Consider the following 22,532-nt stretch of genomic DNA (forward strand, 5'->3'; position numbering starts at 1 on the left):
AAGTTCTTGATTCTTTACTTCTCTGAAAAGTTAGCCTAAAAATATTGTACTGACCTCAACTCAGTTGTGCAATGCTTTCTCAGTTTAGAGCTTTTCAGCATAAAAATAGTATACATTTTCAGTTCTTGCTTCTTAAAATAAATATTGCTCTATCGTGGTCTCTATGTGGTGAGTATATCAGAAACAGTTTAAATGTAAAACAAAACGTTTATTGTATTATCCAAAATATAGGCAAGCCTAAACGAAGTTTTGTGCATTTTAAGGACTATTTCCTCAAAGTATGAATGATTATTTATTTATTTTAGTGTCAGAAAAAAGAAGAATTTATTGAAAGGATTCAAGGTTTAGATTTTGATACAAAAGCAGCAGTTGCCGCACATATTCAAGAGGTAAGGATGTGTAGAGAGTTTTAATGTACTTTTTCATGAAACTTGTCATTTTATTAAATGAATTCATTTGTGTATCTTCCAAAATATTTAAAATAATGGAATAAGCAAGAATAAATCAAGATCAAATGCAACAGAACCTTGCTTTTATACAAATTATCTTCTCTATAGACATAGTTCCGTAAATAAATCATTTTATATGTACTAGTAACTGCAACTGTATTGTTGCCTGTATCTCCAAAGACTTAGGGAGAGAGTATTATTTGAGAAATGATGTATTGATTGTTGTTAGTACAGAATGAATCATACAGCTACTGAAAGCAGCTGAGTAGAACACTGCTTGTGAGTAGGACTTACTGTGAGGTAGGATGATAAGCTCAGTAGTATGTCACTCCTGATTTTCTTGTGAATTGGCATAACAATTTTTGTTGAAGATATTACTTGAATCATGAATGTTTGAATGATATGTAGCATGCATATAAAACTTAAATCTAAAAATTGAAGTTAATACAATGTATTGAGATTGATTTAAAACTTTCTGTATCTATCTGCACTTGGGCTTCCAGTCTTACAAAGGTTTTTTAGAATTATATTAAATTTTACATGTTGATTAGGAAAAGAAAACAACTTTAAAAATCACTATAAATAGTATAAAATAAGTTTTTAAAATACTGTCTCTGTAAATGTTAGTGTCCTATATCATTTTAGTTAACATTTGTAGAGCCCAAGCTTCTTGTCAGCAAGTTTTTCACGGTAAAGATAACAGTGCTTTATCAGTTTATTGGTAAGCTCTGATTTTATATTTCTGTATCCTTGTGGCTTTAGTTTATTTTGTATTCAGTGCTAAGCATTGCAAGTAAGATAATTTGCCATAGTCACTGAAGTGCGATTTTTTTTGTTTTAAAAAAATTATAGCAAATATTTAATTTGAGAAGTAAAAAGTATCTTTATATTGGGAATGCTTTTAGGCTTCTGTGACAATGTTATCTTCCGAATCTGCAAAAACTTAGCTAATGATTAAATATAAAAACGCAGTTATATGTATACATATATCCCAAAACATTAAGAACTTTTAGTTCTTGAACCTACGTACAAGTTTAAACTCTTGTCTAAAGAAGTCAGTACTTTATTAAATCAGCTGTCAAATATATCAATATTACTTTCACTTAGAAATACCTTGAATTAAAAGTTTTTTGTTGACTAACAAATGAATAGTAATCCATTTTAAAGTTATATTTATATGATGTAGTTATAATATATTGCTTATGTATATAATTTATAAAATATATATCAAATTATATTAAAATAATTTGATTGTTTTATCATTAATTCCACATGATTTCAGGTTCTTCTTTAGCTGTCATATTAACTTTCATATTTTAATTTGATGAGCTTTATATGATTTGAGCTACAATTCTATAATGAAGTAGATTTTTAAATATTAGCCTTTTTGTTGCTTATTTTGGTTGCTTTTCTAAAGGTAACTCATAATCAGGAAAATGTATTTGATCTGCAATGGATGGAAGTAACCGATATGTCACAGGAGGACATAGAACCCCTCTTGAAAAATATGGCATTGCATCTAAAAAGACTTATAGATGAGAGAGATGAGCATTCCGAGGTTTGTATATTTCTTTTAGTATATTATGGAAGTTTGCTTTCAGAAAGAATATATAATGGCTGTAAAAGGTTTAAATTGTTTTTTTTCCCTAGGAACACATAATAAAATATAGTTGTCCATTGGTGTCTGTGGGTCACTGGTTCCTGGAGCCTCCCAAGGCTTCTTAAATCTGTGGACACTCAAGACTCTTAAACTGTATAGTGTTTGTATATAACCTGTGTACATTTTCTCACATACTTTAAATCATCTTTAGGTTTTTGTAATACCCACTCTAGTGTGAATGCTGTGTAAATAGTTGACGTGGTATGTTGTTTAGGGAGTAATGAAGATGAGCAAAGATAGTGTACATGTTGAGTACAAACACAGTTTTTTCTCCTTGAATATTTTTCATCCAGTTGGATCCAGCACTGTGAAACCAGTAGATATGGAGAGTTGGCTTTAATGTCTTTTTTATTTTTTTTAAGGTTTTTATTGGAAAGTCAGATACACAGAGAGGACAATCTTTCATCCACTGATTGACTCTAAGCAGCCGCAATGGCCAGGGCTGGTTCTGATCTAAATCCAGGAGGCGGGAGCTTCTTTCCAGGTCTCCCTCATGGGTGCTGAGCCCCAAGTCCCTGAGCCGTCCTTGACTTCTCTTACAGGCCACAAGCAGGGAGCTGGATGGGAAGCGTGGCCACTGGAATTAGAACAATTAGAACCGGGCGGCCACATGGGATCCCAGCATGTGCAAGGCAAGGGCTTTAGCCGCTAGGCTACCATGCCAGGCCCTGTACTGTCTTTTTTGTGTGTTTCTGAAATATAGAAACCAAAAGGATGCTTTTGAATCCCAAAATGGTAGTAAATGGATTGTGATTAGATTTTATTTTTTCTTTTTGAATTAGTATCATTCTGCTTTTATTCCTGTGTGCTTTTCAAGTCATCCTCACAATTCTGGCAATGCATAGAAGTGTGAAACTGAAAATGTAGTTGATGTAAATGCAAAAGTTGTAGCTTGAAGCAAAAGAATTTCCTTAAGTTTAATTTCTTAGTTTTATTGCTGCATGTTGTGGATGGAAAAATAAGTATTAAGAAGAGGAGAACAGGTGTTCTAAATAAAATGTTTTAGAAGCTCTGAAGTTTTTATAGTTAGTATGAAGAAATGTGTTACAAAAAGAATTATAATAAACTTCTTTAAAAGTTCATACTGCTTTTTAAGAAAGAATAAAATTGCATTGAATTTTCTGTGCATACTATGAAACTGTTTATGATTTTGGAGAAGTCCAGACTTCACGCATGTGGTCTGGTGATGAGTAATATTTTCTTAATATTGGGCCAAAGTACTGTGACATTCAGATAAACATAGTGCTTTCATTTGGTGTTCCATTTTACATGTATTGAGATAGTCTTTGGGGGCTTTTTCTGTTTGCAGATTCATATGATTTCTCTTGGAACTAGTACAAGACTACGCTAATTACCTAAAAATTTTTTTCTGAAGAAAAGCTTCATAGCTTTACAGAATATGTTCATTTCTATTGGAAATTTTTCATTCTTTTCAATTGTTAAAAGAGAAGAAAAATAAATGAAATAACTATTGTAGAACAACAATTAATGTTTTAAAAAGACATGGCAGTGAGACCACCCAAGGAGGAAAAGAGAATTAATCAAAAACATCAAAATTAACCTGATATACCTAGTTTGATTTTCAACCTAACTTTTTAATTGTACACTCAATTTCTTTTTGTTATAGTGTCTTTCAGGCTTTACTCATTTTCTGGGAAATTCATCTGTTTTGTTTCTCAGTTTATTAAAGGTATTGCATAAGATGTCTTCTAGCTTCTGTATGTTAATGTGACCATGGGCATATAGAATTTTTTTTGTCTCTTTGTCTCCCTGAAACTCCCTTTTTCTTTTTTTCTCTCCCCTCTCTTCCTTTTTTTCTTCCTCTTTCCTTCTCTGTGTAACTCTTTCAAGTAATTAAAAAATAGCTCTTTGAAAGTAGGGCAGCAGGTATTCATGAGGTACTGGTGTTGGAGACAGTGGATTAACCAAGTGTACTACAACACGTCACCCACCCTAAGCTTATCTAACATCTGGACATTGGCTTTGGGGTTGATCATTTTGTGGATTTGATTCCTGATGATTCTCTTGCTGCATACCCTTTTCTCTGTTGATTCTCAACCAATTCATATCAGTTGCCTTTTTTAGTCACAGTGTAGGTGTGTTATACCTGTTTGTTTTATTTTGTTTTTGCAAAGTCAGATATACAGAGAAGATGATCTTCCATTCAGTTCACTCCCCAAGTGTCTGCAACAGACAGAGCTAAGCTAATCCGAAGACAGGATCCAGGAACTTCCTCCAGGTCTCCCACACTGGTGCAGGATCCCAAAGCTTTGGGCCGTCTTTGACTGCTTTCCCAGGCCACAAGCAGGGAGCTGGATGGGAAGCAGGGCTGCCCGAACATGAACCAGTGCCAATATGGGATCCCAGTGTATGCAAGGCAAGGATTTTAGCTGCTCAGGCTACTGCACTAGGCCATACCTGTTTCTTTGTAGCCTCCTCTTCTGCCTGCTGCCAGCTTTTTTTCTCTCATGCAGATATTCACACATAACTTAAATTTGGCCCTTTGTTTGGTAAGTAATGTAGAATACTGTCAATTTTTATCACAAGAAGTATGTCTGGATATGCTGCCAAAAAGTAGACAAATATAGAGGGCTTCTTGTATAATTCAGCTAAACTGAAACAAGTGCTTAAATTTTTCCTTTTTTTTTTTTTTGCTTTTTTCCCCTTTTGTTAAAATTCTTTTTCTTTATTCTTAAAAGTACATAAATATGTATCATCAGTTCATTTAAAAATTTTGTTTAATTTTTTAAATATCTTTAAAAGTATATTTGAGGGCCCGGCCGCATGGCCTAACGGCTAAAGTCCTCGCCTTGAATGCGCCAGGATCCCATATGGACACCAGTTCTAATCCCGGCAGCTCCACTTCCCTTCCAGCTCCCTGCTTGTGGCCTGGGAAAGCAGTCGAGGACAGCCCAAAGCTTTGGGACCCTGCACCCATGTGGGAGATCCGGAGGAAGTTCCTGGCTCCTGGCTTTGGATTGGCATAGCATCGGCCATTGCACTCACTTGGGCAGTGAATCATCAGGCGGAAGATCTTCCTCTCTGTCTCTCCCCCTCTCTGTATATCTGACTTTCCAATAAATAAATAAAAGTTAAAAAAAAAGTATATTTGAGAGACCTGGCGCGGTATTCTAGAGGCTAAGATCCTTACCTTGCACATCTCGGGATCCTGTATAAGTACTGGTTCATGTCCTTGTAGCCCCTTTTCTCATCCAGCTCCCTGCTTGTGGCCTGGAAAGTAGTCAAGGTCGGCCCAAAGCCTTGGGGCCCTGCACCCATGTGGAAGACTCGGAAGAAGCTCCTGGCTTCAGATTGGCTCTGGCTCTTGTGGTCTCTTGGGGAGGGAATCAACGGACGGAAGATCTTCCTCTCTGTCTCTTCTTCTGTATGTCTGACTTTCCAATAAAAAAAAAAAACTTTTTTAAAAAGTATATTTGAAATGCAGACAGAGTGTTCAAGGTGAGGACTTTAACCACTATGCTGTAGTGCCAGGGCCTCTAGTTCTTTTGCCTCTATCCATGATTATGCAGAGAACATGTCTTCATTCGTCTCCATATACTTTCATCATATATTAATAAGCATTTCCTTTTTTTTTTTTTTTACAAGATCTTATGCTAGAGTGCTAGGGAGAAAAGCACTGACAGTGTTTTAGAAAAAAAATCAAAGAATAGTATAGTTATAAAAAGGGAAGTTGTTTTAATGTATCTAATGAAATATTGAAAGCAGTAAAGATGATGAACTATAGTATGTATTAAACTATATATAGTATGTGTGTATATAGAATTTTTATAATATTATACAATACTATGGTATGCCATAATACACTAATTTAAAGAGACAAGATTTACTTGGAATTGCCGATTGTAAGGACAGGAAAGGCCTATGAAATTAGTTTTCTTGATTATTTTGGAAAGGCGTAGAATGCCTCAAAGTCAAGATATGTCACTATACTCATCACTATTAAATCATCAAAATGACATAACCATTTATGGGAAATACCTCTGGAATCTCTTAACTGTTAGTATCATTGTCCTCATTTCCTCAAGATAACAAGTATCTTGCAGCACAGAATATTTTGTGCTTGCTCATTGGCATCTGGAAGTTCTTGAAGCTTTCATTTCACCAAACTGCTAGGTTTTTGTGATTGCTTAGTTTAATATGTCTGAGCATTTCTTGTTGTGCCCAGTATATTAGTGGACAAGATGAGCATTTGAAAGATTATATCTGGCTTATTCAGGAAAAACTATGCTACTTGTAAATGAAAAATGTGAGATAGCATTTAATTAAGTACTAATTTATTGCTGCATGAACGATCATGGGGGGTGGGGAGTGTCCCAGTTGTCAACATTTCAAGACTGGTAGAAAGAAAGCAGGTGAAAATGGTTCATAAACTCTGTGGCTGGGCTGTGCAATTTTTTTTTTCCTGAGAACTCTGTCATTGAGAGCAAGAGTAGGGATCTGATGCTAAATAAGAAAAAATATTATTAAAGTCAAACTTGATTTTTAATTTCAGGTGTGGCTGTCATTGGTTGTCATTCAGTATATGTGATATTCAGTTTCTTACATGTGTAAAATAGGCATAATATCTCTAGGGCAGAACCTGCATCAGACAGTGGAATGATAATGTTAAATTGGAAAGTGTGACATTTAAGGCTTATTTGTAGTTCTAGATTGCATATGAGCTCTAGAATAGCTGGGAATGATCTAAGGGACAGTAAAGGGGGCATGCCACAGAGCAACAGTTGTTTCCTTTACTGGAGAAACCTATTATAGCTATTGAATAGAGTGTGACTATGAGTTGCAGAGAGAAGAGAAATTGGAAAGTCAGTCTTCTATGGAACACGAACCGACTGGAAACTGAAAATTTATTTTTATAACTGTTGACAGGAAGCTAAAACTTTTTTTCATGGTCTGTTTCCATTGGCTCAGGGATTCCCCTTAAACCATCCACATGTCCCTTTCCCCTTACTAATTTCCCCTCTATTGTTACAATAATATAATCCTTCAACAACAGTCACAAGTCCATCATTCTGTTCCTTAAGGGTATCATGACGTTGTAGGTATAGACAATGGAAGAAAATCCAAGATCTTATTGTCAAGATAAATTTAACAGCATTAATTCTGAAATGTTTCTCTAGGAAAAATAAATGAAATTTGACAAATGATTTTTTAAAAAGTAGCAAAAACATGTAGTGATTCACTGGTAGAGTGGAGATGTAAGACTTTGTGATGAGATATAAAACAAGTATAATGGTGCTGTGGTTCCAAAGTTCCCTTCATAGTCTGTCTAGAGTAGCAAGACAGTAGAAATTTCTGCTTGAGGTTTGAAACAAAGGCTGAGAACTTTTTTTTTTTTTAAAGAATTTACCAATAAAGGACAAGGGAAGGGAATATTATAACTGAGGCCAGTTTTCCTTGAGGCACACCTGTAGATTAAAGAGTCACTGTAGTTCACATTTTAAGGGGAAAAAAGAGTAGTATTTGTGTTTCCTGGGAGGTTCTGTGGAGAAAAGAAAGATTTGAGTTAGCAGGTGTGTGTTTAGCTTAACAGTTACAACACCTGTTAACTACAGTGAACTCCTTGGGTTTCCTTTTTGGCTTAAGCTCCAACACAGCTCCCTACTGATGCAAACCCTGGCTGTCGTAACTGGTTTTCTGCCTCACGGATGAGATAACCTGGGTTGTGTTCCCAGCTTCAGTCCCAGCAGCTGATGTGGGCATTTGAGGAAGTGAACCAATAGAAAAGGGAATGTTGTCTTGCTCTTACGTCTTCTCTCTCCACCTGGTTTTCTCTCCCTCTCAGAGAAATAATTTAAAAGCAAAATAAAATAAACTTTAAATTGGGAAGCAGATTTGAGCTAGTGTGGTATGGTAAGAGAAACGATCTGCATAGGATATGATGCTGGAATACCAGTCTGGAGTCTTGGTATTGTGTTGGACAGTTGCATGGTGAACAGTTAACCTCTGTGCCTGTTATCTGACCTACAGATGAAAGATTTGAACTAAATTTCTGAGTCTTGTTAGGTTGTTCTAGAAATTGTACTGCTAGAATTGGGAAGTTACAGAAGGCTGTCTGATTATGCAATGATGGCAAGCTTGTATGTCTCAGCTATCTAATAGAGTAATCATCAACTGCATGTGACTGTTGTGCACCTAAAATGTGGCTGGTGTGACTAGAACTGAATTATCAGCTCTTAAGCCAGATAACCACTTCTGCGACTGACTACTGTATTGGACAGCACAAATTTGAAGCAAATCACCCTTGTGTTCATTTCTTTCCCACATCGGCAATTGTTACCCCTTTCCAACGGTTGCTGTCTAATCTAGTTATGTTATTACAGTTAATTTCTTTTGTTAAAAGACAAGGAAAGGAATAATATTCATTTTTGTTCTGGTGTCAATGTCAGTACTTCATGGCTGAACTGCTGAGTGACATTTCTAAAGCTGAGAGTTAGGGGCCACCATTGTAGCATACTGGATAATGACAACCATTTAGGAGTCTGGCATTCAGTATGGATGCCAGTTCAAGTTGCGGTGCTCTACTGCTGTCCTTCCTGCTGTTGCACCCAAGTAAAGTAGTGGAAGAGGGCCCTAGTGTTTTTGGCCCCTGCACCCACCTGCCAGAGCCATTAGAGCCAGCAGATGAAAGATCTCCCTGTCTCTGCCTTTTTGTAACTCTGCCTGTCAAATAAACAAAAATAAAAATTTTTGAAAGAAAATGACAACTAAATATTACTTAGATGTTTTGATCAGTGAAATCTTGTTCATGTTATGGTTGACACTTAGAGCCAGTGTGTTGGTAGGGTTAGTTTGCTGCTATGTAGAATATTAAAACTGATTCTCAGTGTTTGTTTCTATAATTTCTTAGACTATTGTAGAGCTCTCTGAAGAACGAGATGGTCTTCATTCACTACCCCATGCGTCCTCATCTGCACAGTCCCCCTGTGGTTCTCCAGGCATGAAGCGAACAGAAAGTCGACAGCATCTGTCAGTGGAGCTGGCAGATGCGAAGGCCAAGATAAGAAGGCTTAGACAGGAGCTGTAAGTTGTTGATTTTAAGATTCATTAAATTTATAAAGATACAATGGTGACCTAGACAGTATTTTTAGGCTGTGGAATATAGATCAATATAGAGCTGTGTCAAAGTTTTCACTACAGTTTGTCAGCAAGAGAAAAAAAGTGAGACTGGCACAAGGTCTTTCTAGTGTTAAATCTTAACCATTTAAAGGATGCCCTTTAGTCTTGATTTGTGTCTTTCTTTCTAGTGTTAAAATGTTCTTTATTTTCTAAAGTTGTGTTTTTTCTTCAAAAATTGGAAGACTCAATAATTTTTTATTTTTAAAATTCCTTGAAATCCAAAATGCTGGGATTCATTGATGTAGAGCAGTAACTTTAGCTCTTCTAAAACTAATGTTATAGAAGGTTGAATTTTTGGTATACAATATTAAAAAAAATAGCTGCACTTTCTGCATACATTAATTGAATTGCCTGAGTCATTACTTAATAACATAAAGGTAAATGTTAAAATTTAATTATTGGTGATGAAATTATGTTTAACTTTCAAACATTATTGCAAAAATGTCAGTATAAATGTCGTGTGTTTCTTGATAACAGTAGGATATGAGGTAGTCCTGTGGAGATTCCGTTTTATGTTTTAAAAAGAATATAGGGTTTTTTGTTTGAGAGCTTTTTCTTTCCTTTTTTTTTTTTTGTGAGTGTTTCCTGTTCTTTGGATTTTTCTTTCTTTAGCAGGGGAGGGGAGGAAGAAGCAGGTTTCTATAATGTAAGCATTATCGGATAGATTTTCAGTTTAAGCCTTAATACTACAATTAAATATGTTGATTATTTAAAATAGTTAAAGTGAACATGCAAGGTAGAAAAATATTACAGTATGGAGAAAATTTTGAAAACAGAAAATGTGGTCTTTACTTGTGAATGTCTGTGTTATTATGTATCTAGTGAACTGAATACGCCCAGGATATTCTATAAACAGCTGCACCAGGAAAATTAGGGAGGAGATTGCTGTTATTAGTTTGACTGGCAGCTAATGGATAGCATAAACAGTGAACACTAGTCCGTTCCATATAATTTAGCACAATCTTCTCTAGTCTTTAGATAAAGCATGCAATTAGAATTTCAGAGATGGCTGTGAATTCCCTTAACATTTTGCACTGTATTAGAATTCAGTTTTTACATAAAATTTACCTGACCCTGGAGTGTATTAAAATGTCTGTTAACTTAGGGCATTGATAAAACTTGAGTTATATATTTACTAATTGGGAAATATAAGTGAATTTGTAAGGCATATAAAAATAAGTCAGATACTGTGAGTGTTCCCAGTAACTAGCATTTCATCAAGTGTCATCTAATACTCTTGTTGTCCTTGGGAAATGTTTTCCTTCATGACTTTGTTATTTTTCTTACTTATTTTAAATCTTTTTATTGTCTTGACAAAAGTGAGCAAGCTACAGAAATCATGGACAAAAATGATCCAGGTCGCTTTATTCCTAATAGAAGTTATATAATGAATAAGTGTAGTAAAAAATTAATTGAGTGATCATTCCTGGCTGGTACAGCTTAATGTAATTTTTAAAATGTATAAACACAGTGAAAGTAAAATTTACAGGTTAGATGGAAGAAGTAATTCATTGTAGATTTTACCTTTCTATGCATAAGTTAATTAATTTCAAGACATTTTCATCACCCCAGAGAAAAACTTCAGACCCATCAGCTTTCACTCCGTATCCACATAGCCTGAAGCTGTTGGCAGCTTTTTCTTTTCATAGATTTCCCTATTTTGAATTGAACACTCTTACAATTGGAATAATATAACATGTGATCTTTTATTTATCATAGTGATTCCCTGGTTCATATTGTAGCACGTATCACTACATCATTATTTTATTGTTATTTTAGAGAAAAAAGAGAGAGAGAGATCCTTTTCTAATTCACTTCTCAAGTACCTGGAACCACTAGGCCTGAAGCTGGGTTCGAGCCAGGTCTTTCATGTGGGTGGCAAGAATCAAATTACTTGAGCCATCAACAGTACCTTCTATGATTTATGCTCATGTGATGGGAGTTAGAAAGCAGAGCTGGAAAGCCGACTCAGTGACTCCAGTGTGGAAGATAGGCATCTCAACTCCTAAGTGTCTGCTTCTTTATGGCTGAATTATGTTCATTGTCTTGGCATACCAGATCCTGACTATCTGTTCATTGGTTAATAAGTTTACCAGTTATATTTACCCTTTCAGGTCTTATTCATAAGGTTACTGTGACCATTTGTATGGACATACACTGTTAATTCTCATGTATGTGCACTGAGAAATGGACAACATTCAATAATATGAGTGTAATAATGCCACTGAATTGCACATCTACACATTTTAAAAAATTTATTTTTATTGGAAGGATTTACAGAGAGGAGAGAAAGAGAGGAAGATCCTCCATCCACTAGTTCACTTTCCAAGTCACTGCATTGGCCAGAACTGAGCTTATCTGAAACCAGGAGCCAGGAGTCTCTTCTGGGTCTCCCATGCGGGTACAGGGTCCCAAAGCTTCAGACCATCCTTCACTGCCTTCCCAGGCCATAAACAGGGAGCTGGATCGGAAGTGGGGCACCAGGACACAAACTGGCACCCCCATGGGATCCCAGCACATTCTAGGCGAGGACCTCAGCCACTATCAAGGACCTACCACGCTAGGCCCTACATTTATAAATTTTTAAATGGAAATTTTATACTTGTTACCAAATTTTAAATATTAAAGACATTCAGTAATTTTAAAAGGGAGCTTATAAGAAGTATGTAAATCAGAGGGTAATGGCTTATTATTTAAAAAGGAGACAAACCGTTCAGTGGAAAGTTAAGGATACGACTAGAGCTAGCAGCTCACAAAAGCTGGCATTTTAATGGCACACACATGGTAAAATAACTATCATTTTATAACATTCAAAGAAATACAAAATAGAACAAGAATTGTGAGGTTTTTCATTTTCATGTGCCATTATTTGGGTCCATCTCTCCATGTTTTTCACATATTATTATACTAACTAGTATAGTCCTTCAGCATTTCATTCTCCGTATTATTAAACTAGCATAGTCCTTCAGCTCAGTCACAAATACATCATTCTGAAAAGTGTTTCAAAATGATTCAGTTGTTTTGGCCTGGCATGGTGGCCTAGTGGCTAAGGTCCTCACCTTGCACAAGCCAGGATCCGATGTGGGCGCCGGTTCATATCCCCACTTCAGCGCTTACCCTCCAGCTTTGATTATGGCTTGGGAAAGGAGTCAAGGATGGCTTCAGATCAGCTCAGCTCCAGCTGTTGCAGCCACTTGGCGAGTGAATCAGCAGATGGAGGATTTCCCTTTTTGTCTCTCTTTTTCTCTTTTGCATGTCTGATTTTCTAGTAAAAAAAATAAATAAAAATTTTAAGAAATTATTCAGTTCTGTGTTTAGGTGTCTTTATCCTCTTCTGGTTTGTCACAAGTTTGTAATGACCTTTCTGAAAGGCAGTCGGACAGTATGTATCAAGTATTTTTAAATCCATCTTGAAACACAGGATTTTATGTATAATGGGTTTCTTTTGTAAAACATTGTTATGGTGAAAAATGGAATCTACTTAATAAATTCTGGTTCCTCTATCAAAAGGTATTTATTTCTTTAAATGTTATGTGTGGGTGTAAGTAAGACACTAGTTAGGGTTGCCTACATCTAGCATTAGAGAGCCTACATTTAAAGAGTAGCTTCACTCCCTGTTTCACCATCCCACAGATTATGACATTAGTAGGGGGGTCCTTGTCAACTCACATGGGAAAACTTGTTTTGAGTTTGAGTTCCAAGCTTATGTGTTTTGTGTTGACTAAAACCCCAGCCATTGCAGGCATTTGATGAGTGAACTCTACGTCTCTCTGCATCTCTGCCTCCTGAGTAATTTCTTAAAGCCTTAAAAGCATGTGGCTTTGAAACATGAGAATATGAGGAGATAAGGGCTAAAGGTCATTTTATATGATTTTTACCTTTAATTATTAAAGAATAGGAGGTAGAGGACTAGATAATGGAGGCTTACTTTGAGGATGTTGGTGCTGAGATGGAGATAAATAATGGTACAAGTAAAGCAATTAAAAGACAATAGAAAGATTGTTTAAGGACATTTATAGAGTGTAATACAGAAACCAAATAGAACTGAAAGTGCGTAATTTTCTTTTGCGCCATTGTGAGTTTTGAAACTTGTTGGGTGCTCCTTAGAGATCTCAGACTTAGAATTGCATGGTTTAGAAAATCTTGTGGCTTAATTGCCCTGATTACGCAGAGAGATGCAGAAAGAGAAGAATGGAGTAGAAACGAAGAGGGTGATGGGACAGGCAAATGAAGGAGAGAAATCACATTGTGAACTACAGGGATGTAATTCACTGACATGAACCTTTGGAGAACATCGAGGTGAAATTTGATTTGTGATATCTAACATAAATTTGTAACATTGCTTTTTCTCCCTGGGTTGGAGTTATTGCTGATAACTGCTCAATTAATTATTTGGTATTGATAATTAATTTTATCATTAAATAGAGAATCATAGCTTTCAAAAGTAGTGCACTTATTCTTTAATCAATGTTTTTGCATTTAAGGGAGGAAAAGACTGAACAATTGTTGGACTGTAAACAAGAACTTGAGCAAATGGAAATAGAACTAAAAAGGCTACAGCAAGAGGTTTGTACCCAGAACCATAATTATATAAGGCTATCAAGTAATTTAATTTTTCCCTTTTTAGTTTATAACCTTTACCCAAACACTTTATATAAACAAATAAGGTAGCTAAGACTTATAGAAATTGATTAATTTTTCCTTTTCTCTTTCTTGTTTTCAAAAAATGCCAGAGCCTGAGTGTTCATAGGACTGGAGAAAGCTCAAGTTTGTTTTTGTTTCTTTCTTTTAACACATATATATTTTTGGTTTCTGTGACTGTGGGAGCCAGAACACCTATGTATATATTGTGAATTGTAGTATTTATGTGTCTCCCATGGTCTCTGCTCTCTGATGTTGTTTTAGATTAACACATATATGACAGAATGCTTTTTAATTTTTCACTCTTTCCCTACTAAATCATATGAGACCATTTATGTTTTAAGAATTACAGTATTTTGTTTTATTTAAGGCAAAAGTTTCTGTAAATCACTTCATTTTTCATTTTTATTTAAGAATTGTCTCTGAGCTTCTTAACTGATACATAGTAAGGATCGGTATAAGGCTGCACGCTTGTTTCTTCACTTTGCTTCCCCTAACTTAACATTTTTAAATGTGGGGGAAACTCCTTTTGAAGAATTATACAATGAAATCTTCCTTTTGAGTGATGCTGAGAGAGATGGTCATGGGCTATTAGTGTATGTATTTCCTATAAAAGTTCCCAATTCTTCTGGAATTAAGACACCTCTTAAAAAATTAACGTGCATTCTTTCATATGGATAATGTCTTCTTGTGTTTACTGTGTTAGAAATAAATACTGAGAGTTTCCAAATTCATTTGAAAAAATGTACAAACAAAAAAATTTAAAAATTGAAAATAAAAACATTAAAATACTATTACTGTTAATATTTAGAACATGAATTTGCTTTCGGATGCTCGTTCTGCAAGAATGTACCGAGATGAATTAGATGCACTTCGAGAGAAGGCTATCAGAGTTGATAAACTTGAAAGTGAAGTCACCAGATATAAAGAAAGGCTACATGACATTGAATTTTACAAGGCAAGAGTTGAGGTATGTTGTGTAATTAACCATTTATGGTTAAGTTTTCAAAATTTGTGTAAAAGGGAGAAAAACTGTTGAAATGTTGAATAAATAGTAAATACATTCAGGGTTTACTCATGGTAGATCAGCAGCATTATTGCTTAAACTTTTTTACAAAGGAGTTTTTGGACATGCTTGAACTCTTACATTTCTTTACTTAACATTTAAGTAGGACAGACTTCTGAAGAGCTTACCTTTGTGACTAATGGATTTAAATGTGCCCTGACAATTTAATGTAAAATGATAGCAGCATTACTCATTGTAGTTTCAAGACTGAGTATTTTGTTTACAATAGCATATATGGTCAAAATGATTAGTTATCCCTACTAATCTTGGATATACTCCCAGAAGTAAAAGCAAAAACGTATTTCTGATTGATACTTGAGATAAAAAAGGTGTTGATTTAAAAATTATACAAGGGGAAGAGTTTGTCGACAAATGAAATGAAAAGATAATGTGAATTGCTCATGGATTCATTTTAAGTCTCCTTGTACATATGAAAACAAATTAGAAAAAAACTATTTTTTGCTCTTAATAAGTTACAGAGTGTTACACAAAGTTGAATTTCATATAAAAGATTTAATCAAATCAAACTACCCAAACCATTCTTCATAGAATTGGAAAAAATGATGCAAGAGTCCATCTGGAAACACAAAAAAACCACGAATAACTAGAGCCATCCTGAAGAATAGGAATTTAACAGGGGGGATCACAATTCTAGACCTCTGGACATACTGTAGGGCAGTGGTTATTAAAACAGCCTGGTACTGACACAAAGATAGAGAGAAGGATCAATGGAGTTAGAATAGAAGCAGCAGAAGGGAACTCACATAAATATAGCCAAATAATCTTTGACAAAAAAACAGGCAACAATCCAGGGAAATTGGAAGGTCTCTTCAATAAATGCTGTTGGGATAATTAATTGGTTGATAGCCTGCAGAAACAAGAAGTTACACCCACATCTTTCACCTTACACTAAGATCAAATCTAAATAGATAAAAGACCTAAATCTACATCCAGGAACCTTCAAACTTTTGTAAGAAAACGTTGGAAACACCCTGCAAGATTTAGGTGTAGGGCCTGACTTCCTAAAGCAATAGCAGTCAAGACCAAAATAAACAAATGGGACTACATCAAACTAAGAAGCTTCTGTTCAGCAAGGGCAGCAATCAACAAAATAAAAAAGCAACCCACAGAATGGGAGATCTTTGCACACTACATAGGTGGTAGAGGGCTACTAATCTCCAGAACAAATAAAACAACAACACAAACAAACCATTCAAGAAATGGGCACAGGAAATGGGCAGACAATTCACAAAGGAACAGACCCAAATGGCAAACAAACATGAAAAAATGCTCAAGCTCTCTGGCAGTAAGGGAAATCCAAATTAAGACATCAATGAAGTACCACCTAACCACAGTAAGAATGGCTCATATATGAAAAACCACCAACAACACTTGCTGGCAAGGATGGATAAGAAAGCTATGGTTCATTTACTCCATGGAATACTACTCAATTTTTATTTAAAAAAAAAAAAAACGAAATGTGTTTCTTCGTGGACAAATGGGCCCAATTCGAAACCATTATGCTAAGGGAAATGAGCCAGTCCCAAAAGGTTAGCTACCACATGTTTGCCTTAATTTAACATGAAATGATGTCAATCCTAAAAATAATACCTGTAAATTGTAACATTATTACACCCTCATACAGCCTGTATCACAGACAATAAGACACTGTGGTGTAACCAATGAACTAATAATCAGTTAGAGACAGACTGCTTATGAACTACATCAAACAACTGAAAAGCTTGATATGCTTTTAATACCCTATGTTATTCCGCAGTGGGTCGGGAGAGTAGAGAAAACTTCCATCTTCTTAGAGTGTGTGAGGAAGATGTTAAGTATAATCTAGCAAGATTGTAACAGGTAGCTTAGAGACAGCAGACTCGAAGCTGCATTAGACATTAGCAAAAACTATAAAGACATACAGTGGGATCCAAGAGCGATCCTGACAGTCTCTTAACAGGAGGTCATCTGCACAGAGCAGGGGGGACCCCAGAGCGGAACAATAGGACAGGAGGAGACTTGTATCCTAACCCCGGAGAGTCCCAGATCCTCACCAAGGACTATCAACATGGGTACCAAGGACTACGTCCCAACTGCCAAGGAGACCATGGGGAATTGGAGTGCCCTCGTAGGCTGAGAACTCTAAGGTCAACCATTCCTTAGGGGATCTCCCACATGGGATGGAAGATCCTTCCTCACAGGATCTAATGTCACCAGAACAACAGCCAGGAGCCCTGAGCAGTCCTCAGAAACAGAAGAACAGTAAACTTCCATTGGCACTTAGGAGCTTTCTCTGGTCCTTACTTAGTTCCAACTTTGGCTCCCCACCCTCTCTTGCAATGACCATCAGGTTCGCTCTGGAACTCTGCTCCTCCCCCCCAAAATTAGATCAGATAGACAGAGACCAATAAGGAAAGCTTACAATAGTCAGGAGAAAGTCAGCTTGGACTTACTAGGTAGGACACAAAGATCACTTACTCCTCTCAAAGGTATTGAATATTTCTCTGCATACCCCTCTTAAAATTGTTATGCTCCTCAATTGTTAACATATGGCTTATTAGAGTTATAAGCCTGTTTGGACTATCCTAAAATTCACAAAGCTCAGTAAAAATCACACCTGAATACTATAAGCTGCTAAATATAAAAATGAAAATAGACACGAGGCATCTGAATAGTACCCTATAACCATTTTAAGATGTATAGCAGCCAGTTGTATATAAACTAAAATTGAGATGTCATTGAAGTAGTTACAGGATGTGGTTAAGAACATGCATTTTCTAACATATTGGTCACTCAATACCATGTCAAATTAACTTCATGATGTTGTTAATTTCCATGCTTCTTCCTGTTATTGAAGTTGTGTAGGGTGTTTTCATTGGAGGGGATGATATTCTGCTAGCTCTACTTTTCAGACCAAGGATGGTCTCCCAATGAAACTGTTGGATTTATCTGGACAATAAGATGCTGGAGTCTGCATGGTTCATGCCCGCAATGAAAGGAATCATGACTGGATATGAACTGTACTACTGTAACAATATGGAGGATTTCAATATAGGGGAAGGAGTTGGGGAATCCCAGAGCCTATGAAACTGTCATAAAATGAAATTTTAAAAAAGTCTTTGCATTCTTTTTTCCATTAATTACCTAATTGTCTATAAACAGAGGAGATTCTGGTCAGTTTTAACGTAAGAAGAAGGAAATATGCAATATCAAGAAACTAAAACATAAAAGAAAGTCAAGTATTTTTAGCCTGATACTTTTTTTTTAAATAATAATTGTTTTTATTTTGTCAATCTTTACATAGTTAATTTGGGCAAAAAGGGTCAAGGGCTACAGGAAAGTGGGTAAGACTATTATTTCCATATTGTTTCCTTCATGTATCTGAGGTAGAGGGGGATATTGAAGGAGAAGCCCCACCCGGTTTCCCACCCACCCCAAGTCCCACATGTGGGGCATGCTCCGAGATGCTCGTTGAAGTGGTTTCAATAGGTCACCAGTTTTGAAATTGCTACCAATCTTGCCTCTTCAAACACGATGAGGTTGTTGAAAAATCCATTAATTGACAGTGTCCATCATAGTGTCTATTTGCCCGGTATTTTGTTGCTGAGGTGGTTGATTAACCTGTTCCATCTTCTGCCCCTTCATGGTTTGGGTTCTGAGTCTGGCATTTCAATTGGGGAGATCACCAAAGAAACTTCGTCTGAGGTGTTCCCAGGCCAGATACTTGTATGCACCAGCAAGCACAGGGCCCAACACAGTCCATCACCCGGTCAGCTGGTAGTTGCAATTGCTGGGTTGGTTCTGTTTTCAGCGCCACCTTCTACTGGAACCAATGGGTGTTGCAGTCCAGCCTGGTTCTGCACAGCGCATACTCGGTCTTCACCTAAACCAGTGGGAGCTGCATCCTGATGAGAGCAGCCCACAATAACCCCCACCAGGCCCACCCCCTACCCTGGTTTGCCAATATGTGTGGCAGACCAGTCCAATCTGACCCACATCCCCCCTGGCTCTCGTACATGGCAAATGGCATTGAAGCTTGGATCCATCTAACCAGCTCAACAGTCAAGCCTTCACGGGTGTGGTTGAGTGCCTCTCTGTCTAGCTACCCCAGCCCCTGTCCTAGTTCTCGTGCCCTCCCGTGGGAGTGGTAACCCAAGAGGGGGGAACCCACTATTTCCCTCCCAGGTCTCTCACTCCCGGATTGTGCACTTTTCAGGTGGTTCTGCAGTTTAACTTGACAGGATTAGCCCCCAGCGCCAGTTTCTGTCAGCTGATGCTGTGGCTATGCCCAAACAGCCCTCTCCCATTCTAATTGTAGGTTGCACCCATAGGAACAATCCACCCATCCTGGCTTTTCCCTGATCTAGTCCACATAGGTGTTGTAGCCCTGCTTAGTCTGGTCTGCCCCCATCCCCAGTTCATGCTCTCCAGTGGGAGTAGCTGTCCAGCAGGGGAACCACCCTTTATTCCCCTGCTGGCTCTGTCCCCTCCCTTCCTGGTTTCTCACGTGTGCTGGCTGGGCACTGCAGTCACATCCGGCACAGTCAACCTCATCCTGGCATTCTGTAGTGTGGACTAGTTTTTATCGCAACCAAACCTGTTTAGCCTGATACTTAACAGTAAATATGCCCAGTTGGGCTGCAAATACAAAGTGCATACTAACTGTTTGATAGTTACTTATATGTATGTATGTATGATGCTTTCAAAGGATCATCAAGTATTTTGCTGTCTTAATGTTCTTTATTTAGATTTCAATTTAAAAACCACAGGTGCATAACTTATCAAGATAGAATTGAGGGCCTGTACTTTCACAATATAGAGATTTTTAAGAATTTCTGTAAGATATTATATATTTCTTAGTAGACCCATGAAGTATGGTTTATCATGAACCCTAAGTTCAAGTATTTTTGTTTTTATTGTAAATACCTCAGTCCCTTCGCTATGAAGATGAGAAAAATCTTCAAATTTAGTTGATGAAGTAAGTTATGATCCTGTGAAGACTTGTGTTTTAAATATGTTAGATTACTTGAGTGTAATTTCTTATCCTTGTGACTAAGAAGTGCAAATAGACCCTGACAATTCCATGTTAAATTATGCTAATATCACTCATCCTAATATAAGGGCTTAGTATTTTGTTTCATAATAGCTTAAATAATGGGGGCCAGACCAGGAATGAAGGCACGAAAACATTAGCTTTATTTTCTTGTACTCAATAGCTTTAATCTTGCATGTAACTTCTAATACGAACAGCTTGGAGTTTTATGATAAAAATATTTAAAATTTTAACATAATAACGCATTTATTACAAATAGTCTATTGAATTATTTATAGGAATTAAAAGAAGACAATCAAGTTTTATTAGAAACAAAAACCATGTTGGAAGACCAACTAGAAGGAACTCGAGCTCGTTCTGATAAATTACATGAATTAGAAAAAGAGAATTTACAACTGAAGGCCAAATTGCATGATATGGAAATGGTAAGTTTTATAGGCTTAAATCAATGACATAGTTGCAAAAGAAAAATTTTTTAGATTCGTCTTATTTTCTCTAAAATGACAAAAATGTCCAGTATCCTTAAGGATTTAACAAAAGACAAATAACCAAATAAGTTAGATATTTCCAACTTCACAAGAACACAGAAATAGTAGGAATTTCTGTTTTTGTCACAGTGGAGTATTACTTAATTTTGTTTGTTGCCTTTCAGGATCACAGTAAAGCAGCTGTTGTATAAACATGTCTTTGAAAATACAGAAATAGGGAAGTGTGTTAGGTTAAGCCTCATTGCTTGGGATGCCTATGGATCAAGTCCCTTGTCTCCTTCCAGTGCAGTTTCCAACAGTACCCTGGAAGGCAGCAGGTGATGGTTCAGGTAGTGGGGTACCTGCCAACCATGTGAGACCACATGACGTTTCTGGCTTCTGACTTCAGCTGGGCTCAGTTCTACTGCTGTAGGCAACAGAAAAGTGAAGGAGCGTATAGAGAAATTCAATCTCTTGATCTCTTAATCTGTCATTCTGCCTTTTAAGTCTTTTTTTTTTAAGCTGTTTGCTAAGATCTAGCATTGAGTCAAAATTCTTTTATTATATCATCAAGACAATGTGTTCTCCATGAGAATGATGTTCCCAAACATTTCTTTAAAATGATGTCAAATTTTGGAATAATGTAGTGACCAATAGTAGTTACAACTAATGATAACTTTCAAAGTGAAGTTGTAAGGAACAGACACTTATACAAATATTACTCAATTTCTGATTATAAAAGTTATGAGAAGGACAAGTATTAGGTCTAACAGTAAATCATCTCATATTGAAGGGCCAAGTCGTGGCTCTACTTTCTGAATCCAGCTTTCTGCTGCTACGCACCCTGGTTGTAGCAAGATGTGGTTTAAGTGGTTGGGCCACTCCCAATGTAACAGATATTTATTGAGTTCTCGGCTGCTGGCTTTGATCTGACCTAAACTATTTGTCTGCATTTGGGAAGTGAACCAGCAGATGGGAGGTCTCTGTCTTTTTAAACATAAATAAATAAAACATTTAGAAGTTATTGGCACAATGGCTCACCTCACTGGTTCTCTGTATGCACCAACATCCTTTATGGGTGCCAAGTCATGACTCAGATGCTCTACTTCTAATTTGGCTCCCTGCTTGTGGCCTGGAAAAGCAGTGGAGATCTGCCCAAAGCCTTGGGATCCTGCATCCCTGTGGGAGACCTAGAGATTCCAGGCTCCTGGCTTTGGATTGGCTCAGCTCCAGCTTTTGCAGCCATTTGAGAAGTGAATCAGCGGGTGGAGGATCTTTGTGTCTCTTTCTCTGTGTAAATCTCGTTTCAAATGAAAATAAACCTTAAAAAATAAAAGTTATTAGCTTAAAATTGTACTATTCCTTAGCTTTTTAAAAAAAAATCTCTCTACTCTGCTAATAAAAAAAGGAACGTGATATGGATAGAAAAAAGATTGAAGAATTAATGGAAGAAAATATGACTTTGGAAATGGCACAGAAACAAAGTATGGACGAATCATTACATCTTGGCTGGGAGCTGGAACAGATATCCAGAACCAGTGAACTCTCTGAAGGTATTCTCATTTTTGTTTCACTTAAATAGATAACAGAATAATTTGTGTTTGTGTTGAGATTTCTATATATTTTACTGAATTCTTTATTTTGCCTAGCTAGTTATTTTAGAAAGCCAACTATCTCCCCTAAATATTGTTTCACACTGTACTACATTATTTATGCATCTTTAAGTATGGTCCTTACCTTTGCATGTCTACAGTTTATTTTTAAATAATTTCATTGCTGTTTAAGCATTATTTTATATTAATATCATTAAAAGGCTGTAATACCTGTTAATTAGTTTAAGAAATATGCCTATCTAGTAAATAGAACACGAAATTGTATTAGATGTTCAGCATATTCTTTCACTGTAGGAGAATTTAAATAGCAAAACAAAAGATAGCAGGAGAGTCTTAGATAAATATATACTCCAAGGAAGTCGAGAATCTGTATGACTGTTTTACTAAAATATAATCTCCGTTATAAAAATATTCCTGCAAAGCAGTCCCATTCAGTTACATCCCTG

The 22,532-nt window shown here is 36.5% G+C and overlaps 1 protein-coding gene across 11 annotated transcripts in view; it reads left to right on the forward strand.

The window, feature by feature from the left end:
* CCDC88A (coiled-coil domain containing 88A) overlaps positions 1–22,532 on the forward strand; it is a 132,329-nt gene that overhangs the window by 50,417 nt on the left and 59,380 nt on the right. For all 11 annotated transcript variants that reach the window (XM_040993443.1, XM_040993444.1, XM_040993447.1 and 8 more), the window contains exons 6-12: positions 306–389; positions 1,867–2,007; positions 8,978–9,150; positions 13,731–13,812; positions 14,699–14,857; positions 20,285–20,431; positions 21,882–22,026. In XM_040993443.1, coding sequence (XP_040849377.1) covers positions 306–389; positions 1,867–2,007; positions 8,978–9,150; positions 13,731–13,812; positions 14,699–14,857; positions 20,285–20,431; positions 21,882–22,026 — 931 coding nt within the window. The remainder of the gene's footprint in view (positions 1–305; positions 390–1,866; positions 2,008–8,977; positions 9,151–13,730; positions 13,813–14,698; positions 14,858–20,284; positions 20,432–21,881; positions 22,027–22,532) is intronic.

The sequence above is a fragment of the Ochotona curzoniae genome, unplaced genomic scaffold (assembly GCF_017591425.1).
Source record: "Ochotona curzoniae isolate NIBS_2020 unplaced genomic scaffold, NIBS_Ocur_1.0 contig_883, whole genome shotgun sequence".
NCBI classification, from domain to species: domain Eukaryota; kingdom Metazoa; phylum Chordata; class Mammalia; order Lagomorpha; family Ochotonidae; genus Ochotona; species Ochotona curzoniae.